The sequence below is a fragment of the Capra hircus genome, chromosome 7 (genome assembly GCF_001704415.2).
Source record: "Capra hircus breed San Clemente chromosome 7, ASM170441v1, whole genome shotgun sequence".
Lineage (NCBI taxonomy): Eukaryota > Metazoa > Chordata > Mammalia > Artiodactyla > Bovidae > Capra > Capra hircus.
In genome coordinates, this window is record NC_030814.1 from 95225524 (window position 1) to 95243458 (window position 17935).

At 52.9% G+C, this 17935-nt stretch overlaps 3 protein-coding genes across 8 annotated transcripts in view; 2 read left to right on the forward strand and 1 right to left on the reverse strand.

The window, feature by feature from the left end:
* Positions 1-1490, forward strand: part of CARM1 (coactivator associated arginine methyltransferase 1) — a 41968-nt gene extending 40478 nt beyond the window's left edge. For 3 of the 5 annotated variants that reach the window (XM_018051083.1, XM_018051082.1, XM_018051086.1), the window contains exons 15-16: positions 25-93; positions 247-1490. In XM_018051083.1, coding sequence (XP_017906572.1) covers positions 25-93; positions 247-389 — 212 coding nt within the window. In that variant the 3' untranslated portion in view covers positions 390-1490. The remainder of the gene's footprint in view (positions 1-24; positions 94-246) is intronic. The other 2 variants (XM_018051085.1, XM_018051084.1) reach the window with 1 other exon arrangement.
* Positions 885-6508, reverse strand: YIPF2 (Yip1 domain family member 2). 2 transcript variants are annotated; one of them, XM_005682371.3, is made up of 10 exons: positions 6379-6508; positions 6166-6224; positions 5379-5533; positions 5183-5263; positions 4187-4274; positions 2639-2755; positions 2389-2555; positions 2127-2309; positions 1911-2041; positions 885-1819 (listed from the first exon to the last, which is right to left on the reverse strand). In XM_005682371.3, exons 2-9 carry the CDS (start codon positions 6194-6196, stop codon positions 1928-1930), a joined length of 936 nt encoding a protein of 311 aa, XP_005682428.2. In that variant the 5' UTR covers positions 6197-6224; positions 6379-6508; the 3' UTR covers positions 885-1819; positions 1911-1927. The 2 variants fall into 2 exon arrangements, with proteins under 2 accessions (XP_005682428.2, XP_005682429.2); XM_005682372.3 differs by having other exon boundaries at positions 888-1819; positions 1911-2026.
* Positions 6583-8258, forward strand: C7H19orf52 (chromosome 7 C19orf52 homolog). Its single transcript, XM_018051087.1, has 2 exons — positions 6583-6710; positions 6787-8258. The coding sequence occupies exons 1-2, from the start codon at positions 6617-6619 to the stop codon at positions 7473-7475; spliced, it is 783 nt and encodes a 260-aa protein (XP_017906576.1). The 5' UTR covers positions 6583-6616; the 3' UTR covers positions 7476-8258.

The following is a 17935-nucleotide window of genomic DNA, read 5'->3' on the forward strand; positions in this document are numbered from 1 at the left end:
TTCCTTCTTCCTCCTGCTGTGCAGCCAACACGGGGATTGTCAATCACACCCACTCCCGGATGGGCTCCATAATGAGCACGGGGATTGTCCAAGGTAATGGTGGGCGGGGTCGCAGGGCCCCGCGGGTGTGCGTGTGCCCGGGCGCCCGCCTGCCCTCTCACCTGTGCTTCCTCTCTGACTCTGCCATGGGTCTGGGCGGGCAAGGGGACAGAGGCGGCCCCTGAGTGCCCACCCCCTGCCCCACAGGGTCCTCCGGCGCCCAGGGCAGCAGCAGCGGCAGCTCCAGCGCCCACTATGCGGTCAACAGCCAATTCACCATGGGCGGCCCCGCCATCTCCATGGCCTCACCCATGTCCATCCCGACCAACACCATGCACTATGGGAGCTAGGCCCCTGCGGCGCGGAACGGACTGACAGCACCAGGAAACCAAATGAAGACCCTGCCCCACCCCGACCCCGGGCGGCTGTGACCCCTGACCTGGAGAGGCCCACACGCCCGGCCACAGCCTCTTTGCTACGGGAACTTGAACACTTTTTTTACACGACGTTGCCGCCGCCGCTGCCCCCACCCCACTGCCCACCCACACCTTGGCCCCAAGCGCGTGTCGCTGCCATATTTTACACACGATCATGTCGTGGGAGCTCTGTGCCCACCGTCCCCCGACCCGGCCCTCTCCACCCTGACCTGGGTTTGACATCTTCTTTAACAGGCGTGTCCGGGTCTGACAGCTGCAGGCCTGGTGGGGAGGGAGGGGTCAGTGGCTGCCCTGCCCGGTCCCTTGGGGCCGGTCCCCTGCCTGTCTCTGGCAGGGAAGGTAGTCCTGGCCCCTTCCTGGAGGGGCCTCCCCTTCAACTACCAGGCCTTGGTCACCACAGGCGTGACATGCTGCTTTTTTTAATTTTATTTTTTTATGAAAAGAACCAGTGTCAATCCACAGACCCTCTGAGAAATCAGGCCGGCCGGGCCGAGCCAGCAGCCCCTCTCCCCAGCTCAGAGGCTCAGTGGTGAGGGGTGGCCCTACCGAGTCTTCAGGATGGGGTGGGGCCGGGCCTCTGGAGCCCAGGGAGCCCCTCGGCCCCCTCCCACCAAAGGGTTCACCTCACACTTGAATGTACAACCCACCCGGCTATCGGGAAGGCCCTCCGTCCTCAGCCCCTGCCTCTTGCTGCTGTCCTGTCCCTGAGCCCCTGCAGGCCCCACCCCCACCTGCACCCAGAGCTAGAAAGGGTGGCCTGGGGGCCCTGGGCCTGGAGGGAAGGGTCAGCGTCAGCCGCTTGGGGCAGACGCAGAAACCTCAAGGGTCTGTCGTGGAAGGCGTCCTTTTTCCTTGTAGCTAATATTAGGCCTGTGTACCCCCTACAGTATTTGTAGATGCTCCTCCTGTCCCTCCTACTCTGATGGCATTCTGGTCCCACCCCAGCCTGGGAAGGGGCCTTGCAGGGACCTCTCCAAAAAAAAAAAGGAAAAAAATAAAAATAAAAAAACCCACAGAAATATATGTTTCAACACAGGCAGTTTTCTTCTAATTCTGCTCCCCCATTTCTAACAACCCCAGACTCAGATGTGGTGGAGCTCAGGCTCAGCTCAAGGCCCGCTCTCTGGGCACCCCAGGAAGAGCAGGTGCAGCCCAGGCTGGGGTGGCCCCGGGGGGCAATGGCCGCCCTGGAAGCTCCCTGCTCTGCCCCTCTCCCGCCTTTATATAAATTCTCTGAATCACCTTTGCATAGAAAATAAAGTGTTTGCTTTGTAAGAAAAGTCTGGAAAGTAGCGAAATGATCTTGAGGTTTCAGGGGAGCCTCCAGTCACCATCTCTTGGGTCTGAAAGAGAGAAAGTCAGAAGTGGCCCCGAGGCTTCTAACCTCGGGCGGGGGCAGAGAGGGGGCAGTTGGAGCTGGGGACAGTTCCTCACCTGCAGGCTCAGCCTTCCTAGGCTGCCACGGACCTTGGCAGGGTGGGTGGCAACCCTGTGGCTGCAGGCTGAGAGGTGGCTTGGTGGGGAGATGCCATGGGCTCTGGAGGCAGCGGCTGGAAGAAATAAAACTGATCGAGAGCCCTGGGTCAGCATGGGAGCCAGCAAGCCGAGTCCCCACCCCAAGCCCAGCCTGTGACCACCCCAGCCCAGTACCTTGCAGCCCATGGCCAGGAGGGCGTGGAGTAGCACCACCACAGACAGCAGCACCCCAGCTGCCAACCGGGTGTCCTCACGGACAACGGGCCAGAGGGTAAACACCAAGCCGGCGGCCGACAGGGCTAGGGCCAGGGCCCCGAAGAGCCACTGCAGCCACGGGACAGGGATGAGCCACAGGACCTGGGGGGGATACAGGCAGCTGGCTAGCAGGTCATCCCTGTGGCGCCCAGGACCCACCTATCCCCTGGGCCCCACTCACCACAGTGGGGATGAAGACAAAGAGGGAGTAGCCATAGACGCACACGGTCTCCAGGAAGGTGTAAACCCCCATGCGCTCCCGGACACCCTTGCGCCACCGCAGGAAGCCCCACAGCGCCAGCGGCACCAGCCACGTGTAGCAGTAGATGGTGACGCTGGCCACGGTCACTGCAGGTCAATCAGGCTATCACTCCAGGGCCCCATGGCACCCTGAGCCCTGCCAGCTCCCAGGCCTTGCCCGCTTCACTTGCCTTTGTGGAACTGGGGGCTGTAGTGGATGGATGGGTCCCTCCTCTGGGCCAGCACCAGGGTCAGGTTGCCAGTGATGGCCAAGACGAAGGCGAGTGTGGCACAGATCCAGAAGGGGCCTGTGGGTGGAGCACGGTCAGGGCCCCAGGGTGGGAGCTCCCAAGACTAGTGACCTGCCCCATCCGGTCCCAGCCTCTTTCCAAGCTCTGGGCTGCCTCCACCCCCACCGCTCCCTTGATACGGTGTCATATGGGTGACAGACTAGCAGCTGAATCCAGCCTTCATCCCTCATCTTTCTTGGCCTTTCAGTGGCCTTTGACCTAGCTGATCCCCCTCCATCTGGAAACACTCTCCATGTGGTTCCCAGGATTTTACCCTCTTGCTTTTGTCTCATCTCACTGGCAACTCCTCAGCCTCTTTGACTCCCTGAGCTCTTTAACAATAAGGGGCCCACCCGGGCCAGTTCTCAAACCTCCTCTGTGTTCATTCACCCCTTTTGTGAGCTTGTAAAACCTCAGGGCCTTCTGCCACCTCTGTGCCCACAACCCCCAGTGTCCCAAGTCTGGGCCTCTGCCCTGAACCTGGGGCTCCTATTCAATGTTCCATTCCACCTGGCACTCCCACTCTTTCCCTCAGAATCTTCTTGCCTTTTCCCATTGATAAATGGAATTCCCTCTTTCTGGGGAAATTGTTAGTCACCCAGTCGTGTCCAACTCTGTGACCCCACGGACTGTAGCTGCCATGCTTCTCTGTCCATGGAATTCTCCAGTGAGAATACTGGAGTGGGTTGCCATTCCCTTCTCCAGGGGATCTTCCCAATCCAGGGATCGAACCCTGGTTTCCTGCATTGCAGGCAGATTCTTTACCATCTGAGCCACCAAGGAAGGTCCCGCTTTCTCACAGTCCAGGCAAAAGCTGGGCAGCGTCCTTGCCACCTCTCCTCCCACCCCACGTCGTGTGTCAGCACACCCTGTTGGCTCCATCTTGCATGTTTGCCAGGATCTAACCCCCACTCTCCACACCCCCAGGCCAGGCCCACGATCCCACACGCGACTCCTCCCTGGTCCTCCAGCTTCTGCCCTTGCCCTGCACAGGGCCTGCAGCACCCAAGGGCGCTTGGCTAAGATCTCTTCTCACCAAAGCATAGGAGGCCCATGTGACCTCACCGGTCACCTCGGGGGCCTGCTGGCAGCTTGTTCCAGGCTGCAGTGCGAGCCTGTATCCGCCACACGCCTCTTTCGTGATATTCTTCCCTGGGTCTCTCCACCCTTAACCCCGACACCAACAAGGCTCATTCCCTCACCCTCCTCCGAAGGGCCTTCCCTGAGCAACCCACACAGCATAGCAGCTCCCACCCTCTAAACACTCTGCTTCTCTTCCCAGCCCCGCAGCCCTCTGCAGCCTCGCTTGGCCCTGTCTACATGAACAGAGTACGTTTCAGTTCTACCTGAGTGACTCTGTTTTGTGCTCAGCTGTATACCAGGGCCTGGCCCTCTGTCAACATGTGTTGCATCAATAATTGAATGAACTGAAGGCACAACCTCACTCACCGTACAGGTCCGGCCGATTCCGCAGGTGGTGCCGTACAAAGTTGTGGCCAGGTCGGGGCAGTAACGACCCTTTGATCCGGTCCAGGACCTGGAGGGCAAGGCCAGGACCTAGGACAGAAGCCCATCTGGGGCTCCTCACTACCCACAAAGGAAAGAGGGTTACCCTCCTTAGGGGTTCCTTCCCTGTTGACCTCCCACCTCCTCTCTCCATGCTCTCATTTCTCTCCTGTGGCCTGGAGCCCCTTTCCCTGGGCAGCCCCTACTCAATATCCCACTGTCCCCCCACTCTGAAGGACGCTTCAGGGCCTGCCATCTTTTTGTTAGCTTCCCCCTCCTCTCTGCTTGACTGCCCTGGACTCCCCTGCTCCCCACCGCCTCCTGCCCCCAATAAGAACTGTCAACAAATCCTGGGTAATGTCCTTCCCCCATCTCTGCCAACGTCTTCCCTACTCCACAACCCTGGCTATTACCATCTCCCACCCTGGCCTCCAATTCCATGTCACTCAGTCCTTTCCTGCTCTGAACCCTTCTGTGACTCCCTAGCACCTTTAGGATAAAACTCCTTAGTACAGTTCATGAGACCCTTGATGACCTGGTCTCTCTGCCTGGCCCCACCTCACTCTCCAGACTGAGTGAGAGGCAGCCTCGCAGTAGCGGTTGGCTTCTCTCACCTCTGGTCCCCTGCCTATGCTGTTTCCCGTGCCTGGAACATACTTATGCTTCCCTCCACTCTAAGTCTACCTGCTTGTCTAAGTCCCAACAAATCTGTCGCCTTCTCCAGGGGGCCTTTCCCTGTGCACCATGTCACATGTTCTCCCCGTGTTCCCAAGAGTCCCACTCACTCCACATCCATGTAGTGCACACAGTCATGTCTACCAGCCTGGGTGGGAGCTGTTCTCCCATGTGCCTATTGCCAGCAATGGCCCAAGGCCTGGTGCATAGTAATTCTCAGCGAATAGTGGCTGGACCCCATCCCACCAGCTTCCCCGGTCTGACCTGTGAGGTGTCCACGTCGAAGAAGCTCTGATAGTAGCCAAAGGTCCAGAAACCAGGCTGCTGCTTCTCCTCCTGTAGGAGCTGCACAGTGCAGACTTTCAGTGCTGGGGGTGTGGGGGCGGGGGTGGAGGGGTGCGCCAGAGAGAGGGTAGGAGGGACAAGACAGAGGCAGGGCACAGGGACTGCTGGGACTCACCACGGTCTTGTCGTTCTCTTCTACCTCATCCTCAGCTCCGTAACTGGCGCCTGAGTCCATTGCCACAGCCACGTGCCCCTTAGGGCTCAGCTGATCACTTCTGGTGGTGGTCTCATTCGGGGTCTGGGCCAGCAGATTAGCAGCTTCCTCGAACTCTGTCGAGAAGGAATATGGGGCACAGGTGTATTTGGGAGGCGAGGCAATTTTGTTTCGCCCACAGCTCGTCTGGGGAGACTGGCGTGCTGCCGTCCATAGGGTTGCAAAGAGTCGGGCATGACTTAGTGACTGAAGGACATCTGGGAGCCAAGAGTAACCATCCCCACCTCGGTGTTACCCCCAGCCCAGAGTTTCCTCAACTATGGTGAGTGGGAAGGAGGCATGTCCCCTCCTTCCTAACACAGGACCACAATGAGGGCTGGCTCAGAGCCTCAGATTTGTGGTCTGAGTTTAAGGTGGGAGCGGTGCCAATGCAGGAAGGAGATGCAGGAGACCCGGGTTTGATACTTGGATTGGGAAGGTCCCCTGGAGGAGGAAGTGTCAACCCACTCCAGTATTCTTGCCGGAAGAATCCCATGGACAGAGGAGCCTGGCCGGCTACAGTCCACGGGGTCGCAGAGTCGGGCACGACTGAGACAGCACGCAAGGAGTTCGAGTTAGGAATGGGTTTCATGTCTAGGTGGTTGTTCACAGCTGACTGGGGTTCGGGTTAGATCTGAGTTGGAAACTCGACGGGAGGTTTCGGCCAGTGGAAGGAACAGGGTTCGGGCCGGGTCGCGGCTGCACTCACCGTGGAAGGCGAGCTCGTCGGGCGCTGCCATGGTCTCTCAGGGTCGTCACCGCATCCCTCTGAGGACAGAGGCCAATCAGACTCTCTCTCGACACCAGTCGGCGCCCCTCCTGGACGCCAGCCTCAGCCTCAAGCCCGGCCTGGCGGCTACCGCACCCACCGGAACATGAACTCGCCTCTCCTGCCCCACAGGTGTACCCACGCGCCCCTTACCTGAGGCGGTCTCAACCGGCGGGGCTCGGGCTCTCTGCGCCTGCGCGACCCGCCTACCGGCCGCAGATGACCCCACTCAGATCTGACAGCAACATCCGGCGTCGGTCCGTCTGCTATCCTTTTCCGATGGGGAACGATTTCCGGTGATGTTGACGCTTGCGTAGAAGAGATTCTCCGGGCCTTCTGTTTTGTATGCTTGGTGTTTCTCTTCGGAGCGCGGACGCCCAGCCGGAAGACAATGGCGGCTGCCGCTCTGAAGAGATTTTGGTCCCGAAGCCGTAGAGAGGCGGGTGACGCTGCAGCCGCAAAGCCCGGCGTGTGGGCGCGGTTGGGTGAGTAGCGGCGGGAGGCGGCGGGGTGGGTGGCGCCAGCGGCCGGGCGGCTCTCAATCCTCTTTTCTCCCCTCAGGCGCTTGGGCCCGCTCGCTGCTCCAAGATTACGCCGAGGCCTGCAAGGACGCGGCGGCGGCGGCGCGGGCTCGGCCCGGCAGGGCGGCCGTGTACTTGGGGCTGCTGGGTGGCGCGGCGGCCTGTTGCTCCCTGGCACCGAGCGAGGCAGCCTTCGAGGAGGCGCTGCTCGACGCATCTGGGACCCTCCTGCTGCTGGCGCCCGCCACTCGCAACCGCGACTCGGAGGCGTTCGTGCAGCGGCTGCTCTGGCTGCGGGGTCGCGGCTGTCTGCGCCACGTGAGCCTGGGCCTCTGCTCGCTGGTGTACGAGGCGCCCTTCGACGCCCAGGCCAGCCTCTACCAGGCTCGCTGTCGCTACCTGCAGCCCCGCTGGACCGACTTCCCCGACCGGATTCTGGATGTGGGCTTCGTGGGCCGCTGGTGGGTGCTGGGGGCCCGGATGCGCGACTGCGACATCAACGACGACGAGTTCCTGCACCTGCCGGCTCACCTGCGCATCGTCGGGCCCCACCAGCTGCACTCGGAGGCCAATGAACGGCTCTTCGACGAGAAATTCAAGCCCGTGGTGCTCACCGACGACCAGGTGGACCAGGCGCTGTGGGAGGATCAGGTTTTGCAGAAGGAGAAGAAGGACCAGCTCGCCCTGAGCCAGGCTGACTCTCTGCTGTCTTCGGAGGTCGCGAGATGAACCTCAGACCCCCCGGGTCCCGACCGGGCTCCCGGCCCCCGCAGAATGCTGGCCCGGGAATGTGCAGTTGGTGCGTGTGAGCCTCAAACGCAGAGTGGTGGAAGTAAATTATTTGCAGCGTTGTCTCCCTGGGTTTTCACAAAATCGGGGCCTCGCTCTCACCTGTTCGCTGTGAGCAGACGGCTCATTGAGAGCCTCCCTGGTCTAGGAGTTGGGGAGAGCAGAGAGACGTGCCATGTCGTCTTTATATTACTGCCACAGTTGGTAAGAAACTTTAGACGGAAATAAGGCTTTTTCACTGGGCTTCACGGTTCTCCTGACTAGGGTAACTTGCAGATTTTCGTTTTAAAATTTGACCTAAAAGGTTTATTCTTTATTTCCATGAGGGACATGTAATTTTTAATTCAGTTTTAAGTAATTGTAGTCTCAGAGGAAATTGGAACAATAATCGAGACATTCTGTGTAAAGGTTCACCCAGCTTCCCGCAACTGATAACATTTCATACTGTCCTTATTGTTCCATTGCTAACTGGAGTGAGACTCTTTTGCAACTCCGAGCCCACAGGCCGCCTCTGTCTGTGGGGTTTCTCAGGCAAGAATACTGGAGTGGGTTGCCATTTTCTTTCAGTAACCTTGAAAATACAGAATCATTTGGAAAGGAGTATGTTAATGTCTACAGCTGGGTTAAAATCATACTTTTGAAACTAATGTTACAAGCGTGAGACTGCCTCTGTCACTGATGGGGGTCTATGACTAGTTAGTAAATCGGGAGATGAAACAACTATTTTTGTTGTTACATAGTGTTAATCTGTTTTGCTCTTAAGTTTTGGTACTTGGACCTTTCTTTCATACTATAGGGTGCATTGGACACATGGTAATGTTTATGTCCTTATTTGGGGGCAGAGGAGCATCTTTAAGCCAGCATGTCCATTTTACAAAGGAAAAATTTTGTTGTTTTTCCAGAGCTGTGTCAGACTTCATGATTGAAACTAACTCCTAACCCTGTGACTTAATCCTCAAACTCATGGTATTATCTTTGACCCTAATAACGTGCTGCCAGAAACTACTGAATACTGTTACCACTGGCCATAAATAAAACCTAAATACAGAAATAAGTGAATATAAACAAAAAGCAATGAAAACAAAAGAGGAATGATATTATAATTTGTAATCCTATACCATTACCTGCTGAAGGCTCTGGACCTGAATCCTGTTGTCTTTGTTCAGAGAAATTAACCAACAGCAGGGAAAGGTTTGAGATGCACTGGTATCAAAATGAGACTTGCTCTTTACCACAATAATGAAGTATTTAGAAAAAAGAGACAGACTTTCCTGGTGGTCCAGTGGTCAAGACCCCAAGTTTCCACTGCAGGGGCACAGGTTCCATCCCTGGTCAGGGAACTAAGATCCCATGTACCTCAAGGCATGGCCAAAATTATAAAAGTTTTTAAAAAGTATTAAGAGGATTGCACATGATCATTGAGTTGGTTATTAAATGACACTCAAAGCCAGGGAGCCTTACCATGTTTGCTCCCTGCTCCAGTAGCTCTGGTGTCCTGAGTTTGCTATGAGGCGTGTGGACTGGAGTGGTTAGGTTTGACAGGGGCCTGAATGTTCATGCTCAGCACCTTAGAGTATACACAAACCTCCAGAGGATGGTCCAGCTTAAGCTTCAGTAACTGTTCACTGTTAAGCTTCCAGTATCCCTTAGTGCTCAGCCCAGTGTGGACCCCAGCAAATGTTTATACTAGACATGCCCATTATAGGTCGGAGTTGGTGTGATCCTACCAGGGAAGGGGAAGCAGACCAGGGACTTGGCTCCCCATCCTTTGCTCAGTCCAGAGTAAGAGACCTTCAGATCTTAACCCTGCCCAGGGCCTAAATAGCAAGGTAGACATAGTGTCTCTGTTTGCATAAGGGCTGTAGAATCTGAGGAGGAAGTGGGTTTTGAGGCAATTCCTGTTGATCCAATGGTTAGGACTTAGAGCTCCCACTGCAGAGGGCATAGGTTCAGTCTCTGCTCAGGGAACTAATATCTTAAAAGCCACACAGTGCAGCCAAAAAACAAAGGTTTGAATCTCAGCTTTTACACCTAACCAGCTGTGTGATTGATGGGCCAAAGCAATTAGGCAAGAAGTAAAAGTTAACTAAGTTGGAAAGAAAAGTAAGTATTTACAGGTGACATGATGATGTATATAGAAAAGCTGCCAAAGAAACTGAATAAATTCATTAAAGTTGCAGGATATAGAAAGATGTGTCTTGGAGAAATTAAAACAATTTACGATTGCAACAAAAAGAATAACAGGAATGCGTTCAACCAAGGAGGTGAAAGATCTATAAAAGACATTGAAGAAAGAAATTTTTTTTTTGGCTGCGCTGGGTCTTCACTGTGGCCCTTGGGCTTCTAGAGTTGTGGGCTCTAGAGTGCAGGGGCTCACAAATTGCAGGTTGAGGGCTTAGTTGCCCCAGGCATGTGGAATCTTAGTTCCCTGATGAGGGATCCAATCTGCATTCCCTGCAACTAAAGAGCCTCTAGATGAAGGTGAAAGAGGAGAGTGAAAAAGTTGGCTTAAAACTCAACATTCAGAAAACTAAGATCATGGCATCCGGTCCCATCACTGCATGGCAAATAGATGGGGAAACAGTGGAAACCGAGACTATTTTGGGGGGCTCCAAAATCACTGCAGATGGTGACTGCAGCCATGAAATTAAAAGACACTTGCTCCTTGGAAGAAAAGCTATGACAAACCTAGACAGCATATTAAAAAAGCAGAGATAGGGTACTTCCCTGGTGGTGCAGTGGTTAAGAATCCACCTTCCGAAGCTGGGGACACAGGTCCAATCCCTGGTGGGGTAAACTAAGATCCCACATGCTATGGGGCATGCTACTGAGCCCATGTGCGCTAGAGTCTGTGCTCAGCAATGAGAAGCCTGAATGCCATAACTGCAGAAAGTTTGCACACAGCAATGAAGACTCAGCACAGTCAACATAATAGAAATAAATAGAAAGCAGACATTACTTTGCCGATAAAGGTCAGTCTAGTCAAAGCTATGGTTTTTCCAGTGTTCATGTATAGATGTGAGAGTTGGATTATAAAGAAAGCCGAACGCCTTGATGCTTTTGAACTGTGGTGTTGGAGAAGACTTAAAGAGTCCCTTGGATTGCCAGGAGATCAAACCAGTCCATCCTAAAGGAAATCAGTCCTGAACATTTATTGGAAGGACTGATGCTGAAGCTGAAACTCCCAATACTTTGGCTACCTGATGTGAAGAATAGATTCATTGGCAAAGCCCCTGATGCTGGGAAAGGTTGAAGGCGGGAGGAGAAGAGGACAACAGAGGATGAGATGGATGGCATCACTGACTCGATGGACATGAGTTTTTGAGTAAGCTCCTGGAGTTGGTGATGGACAGGGAGACCTGGCATGCTGCAGTCCATGGGGTCGTAAAGAGTCAAGACACGACTGAGTGACTGAACTGAATATGAATTGGCCACAGATAAGCATGCGTCACCTGCATCCTGAACGCCCCCTCTGCCTCCCTCTACACCCCATCCCTCCAGGCTGTCACAGAGCACTGGCTTTGGGTGCCCTGCGTCATATATCAAGCTTGCACTGGCTATCTGCTTTACTCATGGTGATGTGTACATTTCAGTGCTGCTCTCTCAAATTACCTCCCTCTCCTTCCACTGAGTCCAAAAGTCTGTTCTTTACGTGAAGATGGATTCTTAACCCCTGGGCCACCAGGGAAGTCCTGGAGGAAAGAAATTGAAGATACAAATAAATACAAAGATAGTCCATGCTCATGGATTGGAAGTATAAACTAAGCAGGACCCTACAGGGCCTTCCTAGGACACCCCACCATATCCTTTGCCTGCCTTGTCTGTAGAAAAACTTTAGCCTCCTTGGCTTTCCTCAAGTTTCAAAGAATAAATTCTATTAGAGAAGTGCAAAAATACAGAAACGCAGGGAAAGAGTCAAGCAAGACAAAATAATGGTTTCACCATTAAAGTCAAGGACCTTTAGTTCCTCCTCAAGGGCTATAGATAATATTCTGAGGCATGTCCTTTGAGCTGTTTTGCAGATGCTGAAACGTGCACTAGGGGAAAGAAGTTAACAAGAAGGTTGATGATGTCAACTCCCAATTAATCAGTCAGAAGAATGTTCAATACACCTAACCTTTAAAAATCTTTCCCTGAAAGCCTTCTTGGTGTTAAGGCCTTCTAAACATTAGCTGCCTGGGGGAATCCCCCGGTGGTCTGGTGGTTAGGACTCTGAGCTTACGTTGCAGGAGGCCTGGGTTCAATCCCTAGTCGGAACTAAGATCCTGCAAGGGGCACAGCAGTATGACCAAACAAATAAGTAAATAATAAGATAAACATCTGGCTTCCTGAACTCCTTGCTTGGGGCCCTGCAGTAATCACTGCACTTTCCTTCACCACAAAGATGCATCAGTAGGTTGGCATTACTTTGTGTGGGCGAGTGACTCTACATTTGGTTCAGCAACAGAAGAATTAATATTGTTAAAACTGTAATCCCTACCAAAATTTGAATGACATTTTTCACAGAACTAGAACAAACAGTCCTGAAACTCACATAGAACCATATAAGATCCCAAATAGCCAAAGTAATTTTGAGAAAGAACAAAGCTGAATTTATCATACTGCATGATTTAACCTGGATTTAATACTGCATACTACAAAGCTATTGTAATCAAAACAGTACAGAAACAGATCAATGGAACAGAATACAGAGCCCAGAAATAAACCCACAGGTTTATTTACAAATGGTCAATTAATTTACCACAAAGGAGCCAAGAATATACAGTAGGGAAAGGACAGTCTCTTCAATAAATGGTGTTGGGAAGACTGGACACTGTCTTACACGTCCACAAAAATTAAAATGGATTAAAGACTGAAACATAAGTCCTGAAACCATACAACTAGAAGAGAACATGGGCAATAGCTAGCTCTTTAACATCAGTCTTGGGGATAATATTTTTGAATTGGCACCAAACAAAGGCAACAAGAAATAAACAAGTGAGACTATATCAAACTAAAAACTTGTGCTCAGAAAAGGAAAACAACAACAAAATGAAAAGACAATCTATGAAATGAGAGAAAATATTTGCAAATCATGTATCTGCTGAGGAATTAATGGTGGCTCAGATGGTAAAGACTCCACCTGCAATGCTAAGGGACCCAGGTTCCATCTCTGGGTCAGGAAGATCCCCTGGAGAAGGAAGTGGCACCCTACTCCAGTATTCTTGCCTGGAAAATCCCATGGACGGAGGAACCTGGTGGGCTACAGTCCGGGGGGTCACAGAGTTGGACACGACTGAACGACTAACACTTTCACTTTAATATCTAAACTACACAAAGAACTCACATAACTTAATAGCAAAAACGAATCTCGTTAAAAAATGGGCGGAAAATCTGAAAGTTTTTCCTTAGACATACAGTACATGGTACATGAAACAATAAGTACATACAGAACAATAGGTACATGAAAAGGTGTATGCTAATCAGGGACATGGTATTTTAAACCTCAAGGAGATAACGCCTCACGCCTATAGAATGGCTATGATCAAAAAGAAACAGCACGTGTTGTCAGAATGTGGACAAAAGGGAACCCTGCAGGCACTGTTGGTGGGAGTGTAAATTGGTGTGGTCACTAAGGAAAACAGTACGAAGTTTCTTTAAAAAATTAGAAATAGAACTACTATATGATCCAGAAATTCCACTTCTGGGTATTTACAGAAAGAAAAGGAAAACAATTGAAAAGATGTATGTGCCCTTAGGTTCAAGGTAACATTATTTAAAATAGCCAAGGTATGGAAGCTCATAGTGCTCATCCGTAGAAGAATAGATAAAGATGATATGCCATATATTACATTATATATATATATATAGATAGGAATATTAGCCATTAAAAGAGGAAATCTTGTCATTTGCAACAACATGGATGGAGCTCGAAGATATTATGCTAAGTGAAATGTCAGGAAAGAGGCAAATATACGATCTCACTTAAATGTGGAATCTTTAAAAATAAAGGAAAAAGTATCTAGCGTGTTGGTACAGAGAACAGGTTAGTGGTTGCCAGGGGGAAGGGGTTGGGGGTTGCACAAACATGAGTGAAGTGGGCTAAACTGTACAATCTTCATGTTATAAAAGCAGTCATGGGGGCTTCCCTGGTGGTCCAGTGGTTCAGAATCCGCCTGCAATGCAGGAAACACAGGAGATCTGGATTCTATGCCTGGGTCTGGAAGATCCCCTGGAGGAGGAAATGGCAACCCACTCCAGTATTCTTGCCTGAAAAATCCCAAGGACGGAGGAGTCTGGCGGGAATTGTCGAAAGGGCCACAAAGAGTCAGACATGACTGTGTGACTAATCATATATTGGGGAGATTCCACATGACCCAGGGCAATTAAGCTCATACACCACAACTATTGACCCCACATGCAGCCCCTACTAAGGCCCACCCTAGGACCAGTTCACAAGAGAAGCCGACCCAATGAGAAGCCTGTGCTCTGCAATTAAGAGTAAGCCCTGCTTGCTACAAATAAAAGCCCTTGCAGCAGCAAGGACTCAGCGCAGCTAAAAATAATAAAAACAATTTTAAAAAAAGCTGTCATGGGAATGTAATGTACAGCATGGTAACTAATAATAAAGAAGTATTTGAATTTCAGCTTTTACACTCAGGGAATCTGGAACTGACCTGAGATAGGTGAAGTGCCTTCTCCACCCCTCAGATTCTTTCTCTGTAAACAGGAGCACAACCTACTCGAGGTTGTTAGCAACATCAGAAAGCACTTGGTACCTAGTAGGCCATTACTGTGCACAGTGGGGCTCAGTGTGGAGGAGGGAGGCTCGGAACCCACCCTCTGTCTGCCCAGGCCAGGAAGAGACCACAGCTCCCTGCCTCACCTGCAGCCCCATACACAGGGCTGCCCTGGGAGGTGCTCGGTTAGTGGAGGCCCACAGAGCCTGGGCGTCCCCGGTGGCTCAGAACGTAAAGAATCTTCCTGCAATGCAGGAGACCCAGGTCCATCTCTGGGATGGAAAGATCCCCTGGAGGAGGGCATGGCAACCCACTAGTATTCTTGCCTGGAGAATCTCATGGACAGAGGAGCCTGGCCGGCTACAGTCTTCAGGATCGCAAAGAGCCGGACACGACTGAAGTGACTTGGCATGTACAGAGCCTGGAGCCTGTGTGTGCTTGTCTCTAGGAGCCAAAGAAACACGGCTGATATAGGAACATTTCCCAGTCCTCTCTTTTCTTAAGATGTATTTATTCACTTTTTAAAAAGTATTTAAAATTTTTATTTAGCTGCACAGGGTCTTGGTTTCGGCCTTTGAACTTTTAACTGTGGCATGTGGGATCTAGTTCCCTGACCAGGGATAGAACCCAGAAACTCCGCACTGGGAGCTCGGAGTTCCAGCCTGTGGACCACTAGGTGTGTGTGTGCTCAATCGTGTCTGACTGTTTGCGACCGCATGGTCTGTAGGCCACCAGGCTCCTCTGTCCATGGAATTTTCCAGGCAAGAATACTGGAGTGGGTTGCCATTTCCTCCTCCAGGAGATCGTCCCAACCCAGGGATTGAACCTGTGTCTCTTACATCTCCTGCATTGGCAGGGGGATTCTTTACCACTGTGCCACTTGGGAAGGCCACAGGCCACAAGGGAAGTCTCTTAAAATTTCTCTGGGTGTGGGCCCTTGTAAAAGTCTTTATTGAATTTGGTACATTTGCTTTTGTTTTATGTTTTGCTTTTTTCCCCTGGAGAGGCATGTGGAATCTTAGCTCCTCTACTACGCGAGCACAAGGTGGCGCTGGTGAGCCGTAGGCGGCGGATCCGCGTGCCTCGCGTGGGCCACCTCCTCAAGGCTCCAGGTCCCAGGTGCTATCTTCTCGGGTTGCACAAGTGCGCTGGGTGCCCCCAAGTGCAGGCCCTCGCGTCATCATGGTGATAGGCAGGATCTCCCACACACCAGATCCCCAAGGATCCCTCCAAAAAGCTTGGACATCTGGTGGCCGTCACCCACACCAGGAGAACCTGTGGTTCAGAATGTCACTGCCCACTGTCCCCACAAGGGCATCCTTTCTTTTAGCACCAACAACTGGGGACATCCCAGATAGGGGCCTTTTCTTTCTCTTCTCTGCCCTGGCTCCCACACCTCCTTTGGGTCTTTTCCTGTGATAAGTTTCTGCTTCCTGGAGCCCTGGCCCCCACCTGTCTACCTCCTCACCTGCCTCACATTCTCCAGAGTTCTTCTGGCAATGGGGCCTCACAGGTTTCCCTTTATTTTCTTTTACGTGGATTTGTTTTGCTTGGAGCTAGCCCAAGTCTGCCAAGGCAGGGGTTCTTTCTGTCTGACCGTCACCCTGTGCCTGGAGCAACCCCTGGCACCAGTAGGTGCTCAGTGAACACTTTCCAAATGCACCAACATGCCCAGGGTTGGGAGTGGGGGTGGGGGGCCTGGAGCCCGTTGTCGGCTGTCAATCCTGTCCAGACACACTGCTGTGCCTGCCACTGTGGCAAGACCTGTTCTCCAGAGGGTGCTGATAACCTTGGGCCCACAGTGCCTCCAGTTTCAGTTCTTTGCCTCCCCAGCAGCTTCTAATTCAGGTGCACGCTTGGGGGAATGTTCTCAACTGTCAGCCCTGCCTTTGAGGGGCTGGCTCCTCTCATTAAGTGTAGCTGGAGGTAGGAGTCCCCTCACACCTCTGGGCTGGAGGTGCTGCAGGTGAGCGGCTGGGTCACCATTCATTTTTTCCCCTCATTTTGTTAAAAAATATTTTGTTGAGTTCTGCCCCTAGGCCACAGAAGCGGAGCCCAGAACCAAGGTCACCTCCGAAACTAACTGAGCCCCTTTGTAACCCTTGCCAAAAGCCCCCCGATCATCACGAACAAGCTTCCTGACTCCCAGTTAGACAAAGAGGCCCACTCTAGTAAACACCCTACAGTGCCCCAACCAATCACCTAATGCCAACCTTCCATAGCAATTTTGTCCTGAGGCTATAAAAATTGGCTGTTAACGCATGAAAACTCTTGACTCTCCCCGCTGTCAGGAGTTTGGCCTGCTGCGCCCTCTTCAGCTCTGTTCTTGGTTCTTAATCAACACCCTCCCTTATGAAATGCTCTGTACCTGGAAACTTTTCCAACCCATGCTCAGACTGCCTCAGTGTATTTATTTCTCTGGCTGTGTTGAGTCTCAGCTGCGGCATGTTGCGTCTTCATCGCATTATGTTGGATCTTCCCTCAAAGCTTATCGGCTCAGTAGTTGTGGCGTGGGGCTTAGCTTCTCCAGAGCAAACCCTTGTCCCCTGCGTTGCAAGGCAGATTCTTAACTAGACCACCAGGGAAGCCCCTGGGCCGCCATTCTTGCTGCTATGCCTGGTTCAGAAGACAGGCCTGGGCCGAGCAGCCTGGTCCCAGGAGCTCAGCGGGCGTGCGAGTGGGGTTTCCTAGGTCAGTGGGACAGGAAGCCCCTGCAGTGCCTGGTGTTGGGGCCCCTTGAGGAGTGGTGACGGAGGATAAGCTCATGGTGGTGGGCGCCATGGTATGAGGAAGAGCGCCCTGACCATCCAGCTCATCGAGAACCACCCTATGGAGGACAACGCCACCATGGAGGTGAGCCGGCTTTTGTCCACAGCCTGGCTCCTGACAGGGGCTTGTCCTCCACTCGCTCTGCAAGAGGGGTCCCCTTGTCCTAGGTCCTGGGGGCACAAGAGGAGCGAGGGAAGGTCCCCTCCTACGAAGGCTGGCTGCCTCTAAGCTCCTACTGGAAGCAAGTGGTCACTGATGGGGACACCTGCCTACTGGACACAGCAGACCAGGAGAGTCAGCGTCGTGGAGACCAGTACGTGAGCACCAGGGAGGGCTTTCCCCTGGGTGCTTGCATCAGCAATATCGAGTCCTTCAAGGGGATCCACCAGCCCTGGTGAGCTGACCACTGGCCTTCAGGGGCTTCCTGTCCTCTCTCTGTGGCCCCAAGTGCAGCCCAGCCCACAGCCCGCCCACTGGATCACACCTTCCTCCTTGTAGGGAGCAGATCAAGTGGGTGAAGGCCTCAGATGGCATACCTGTGGTGCTGGTGGGAACAAGTGTGACCTGGTCATGGTACCGTGGAGTCTCAGCAGGCCAGAACCTCACCCAAAACTGCAGTGTCCCCTGCAGTGATGTGTTGGCCCAGATGCACCAGGTGGAAGCCCCCCTCCCTGCCCCCCATCCAGCCAGGGCCCTGTGCCACCCCCACTACCTGGGAACAGCACTCAGTGCCCCTTCTCCCTCCATCCAGGGCAGCTGCTCGACCTCTGGCTCCAGCTAAGGGAACCCCTGGAACCCACTGAGATTCCCGTGAACCAGCAGCCCCTCAAGCTGTGAGTCTCCCCAGGAGGCAGGGGCAGCGAGGGAGTCCAGGACCCGGGTCTGGGCTGGCACAGCTCCCGGGGGAGGTGA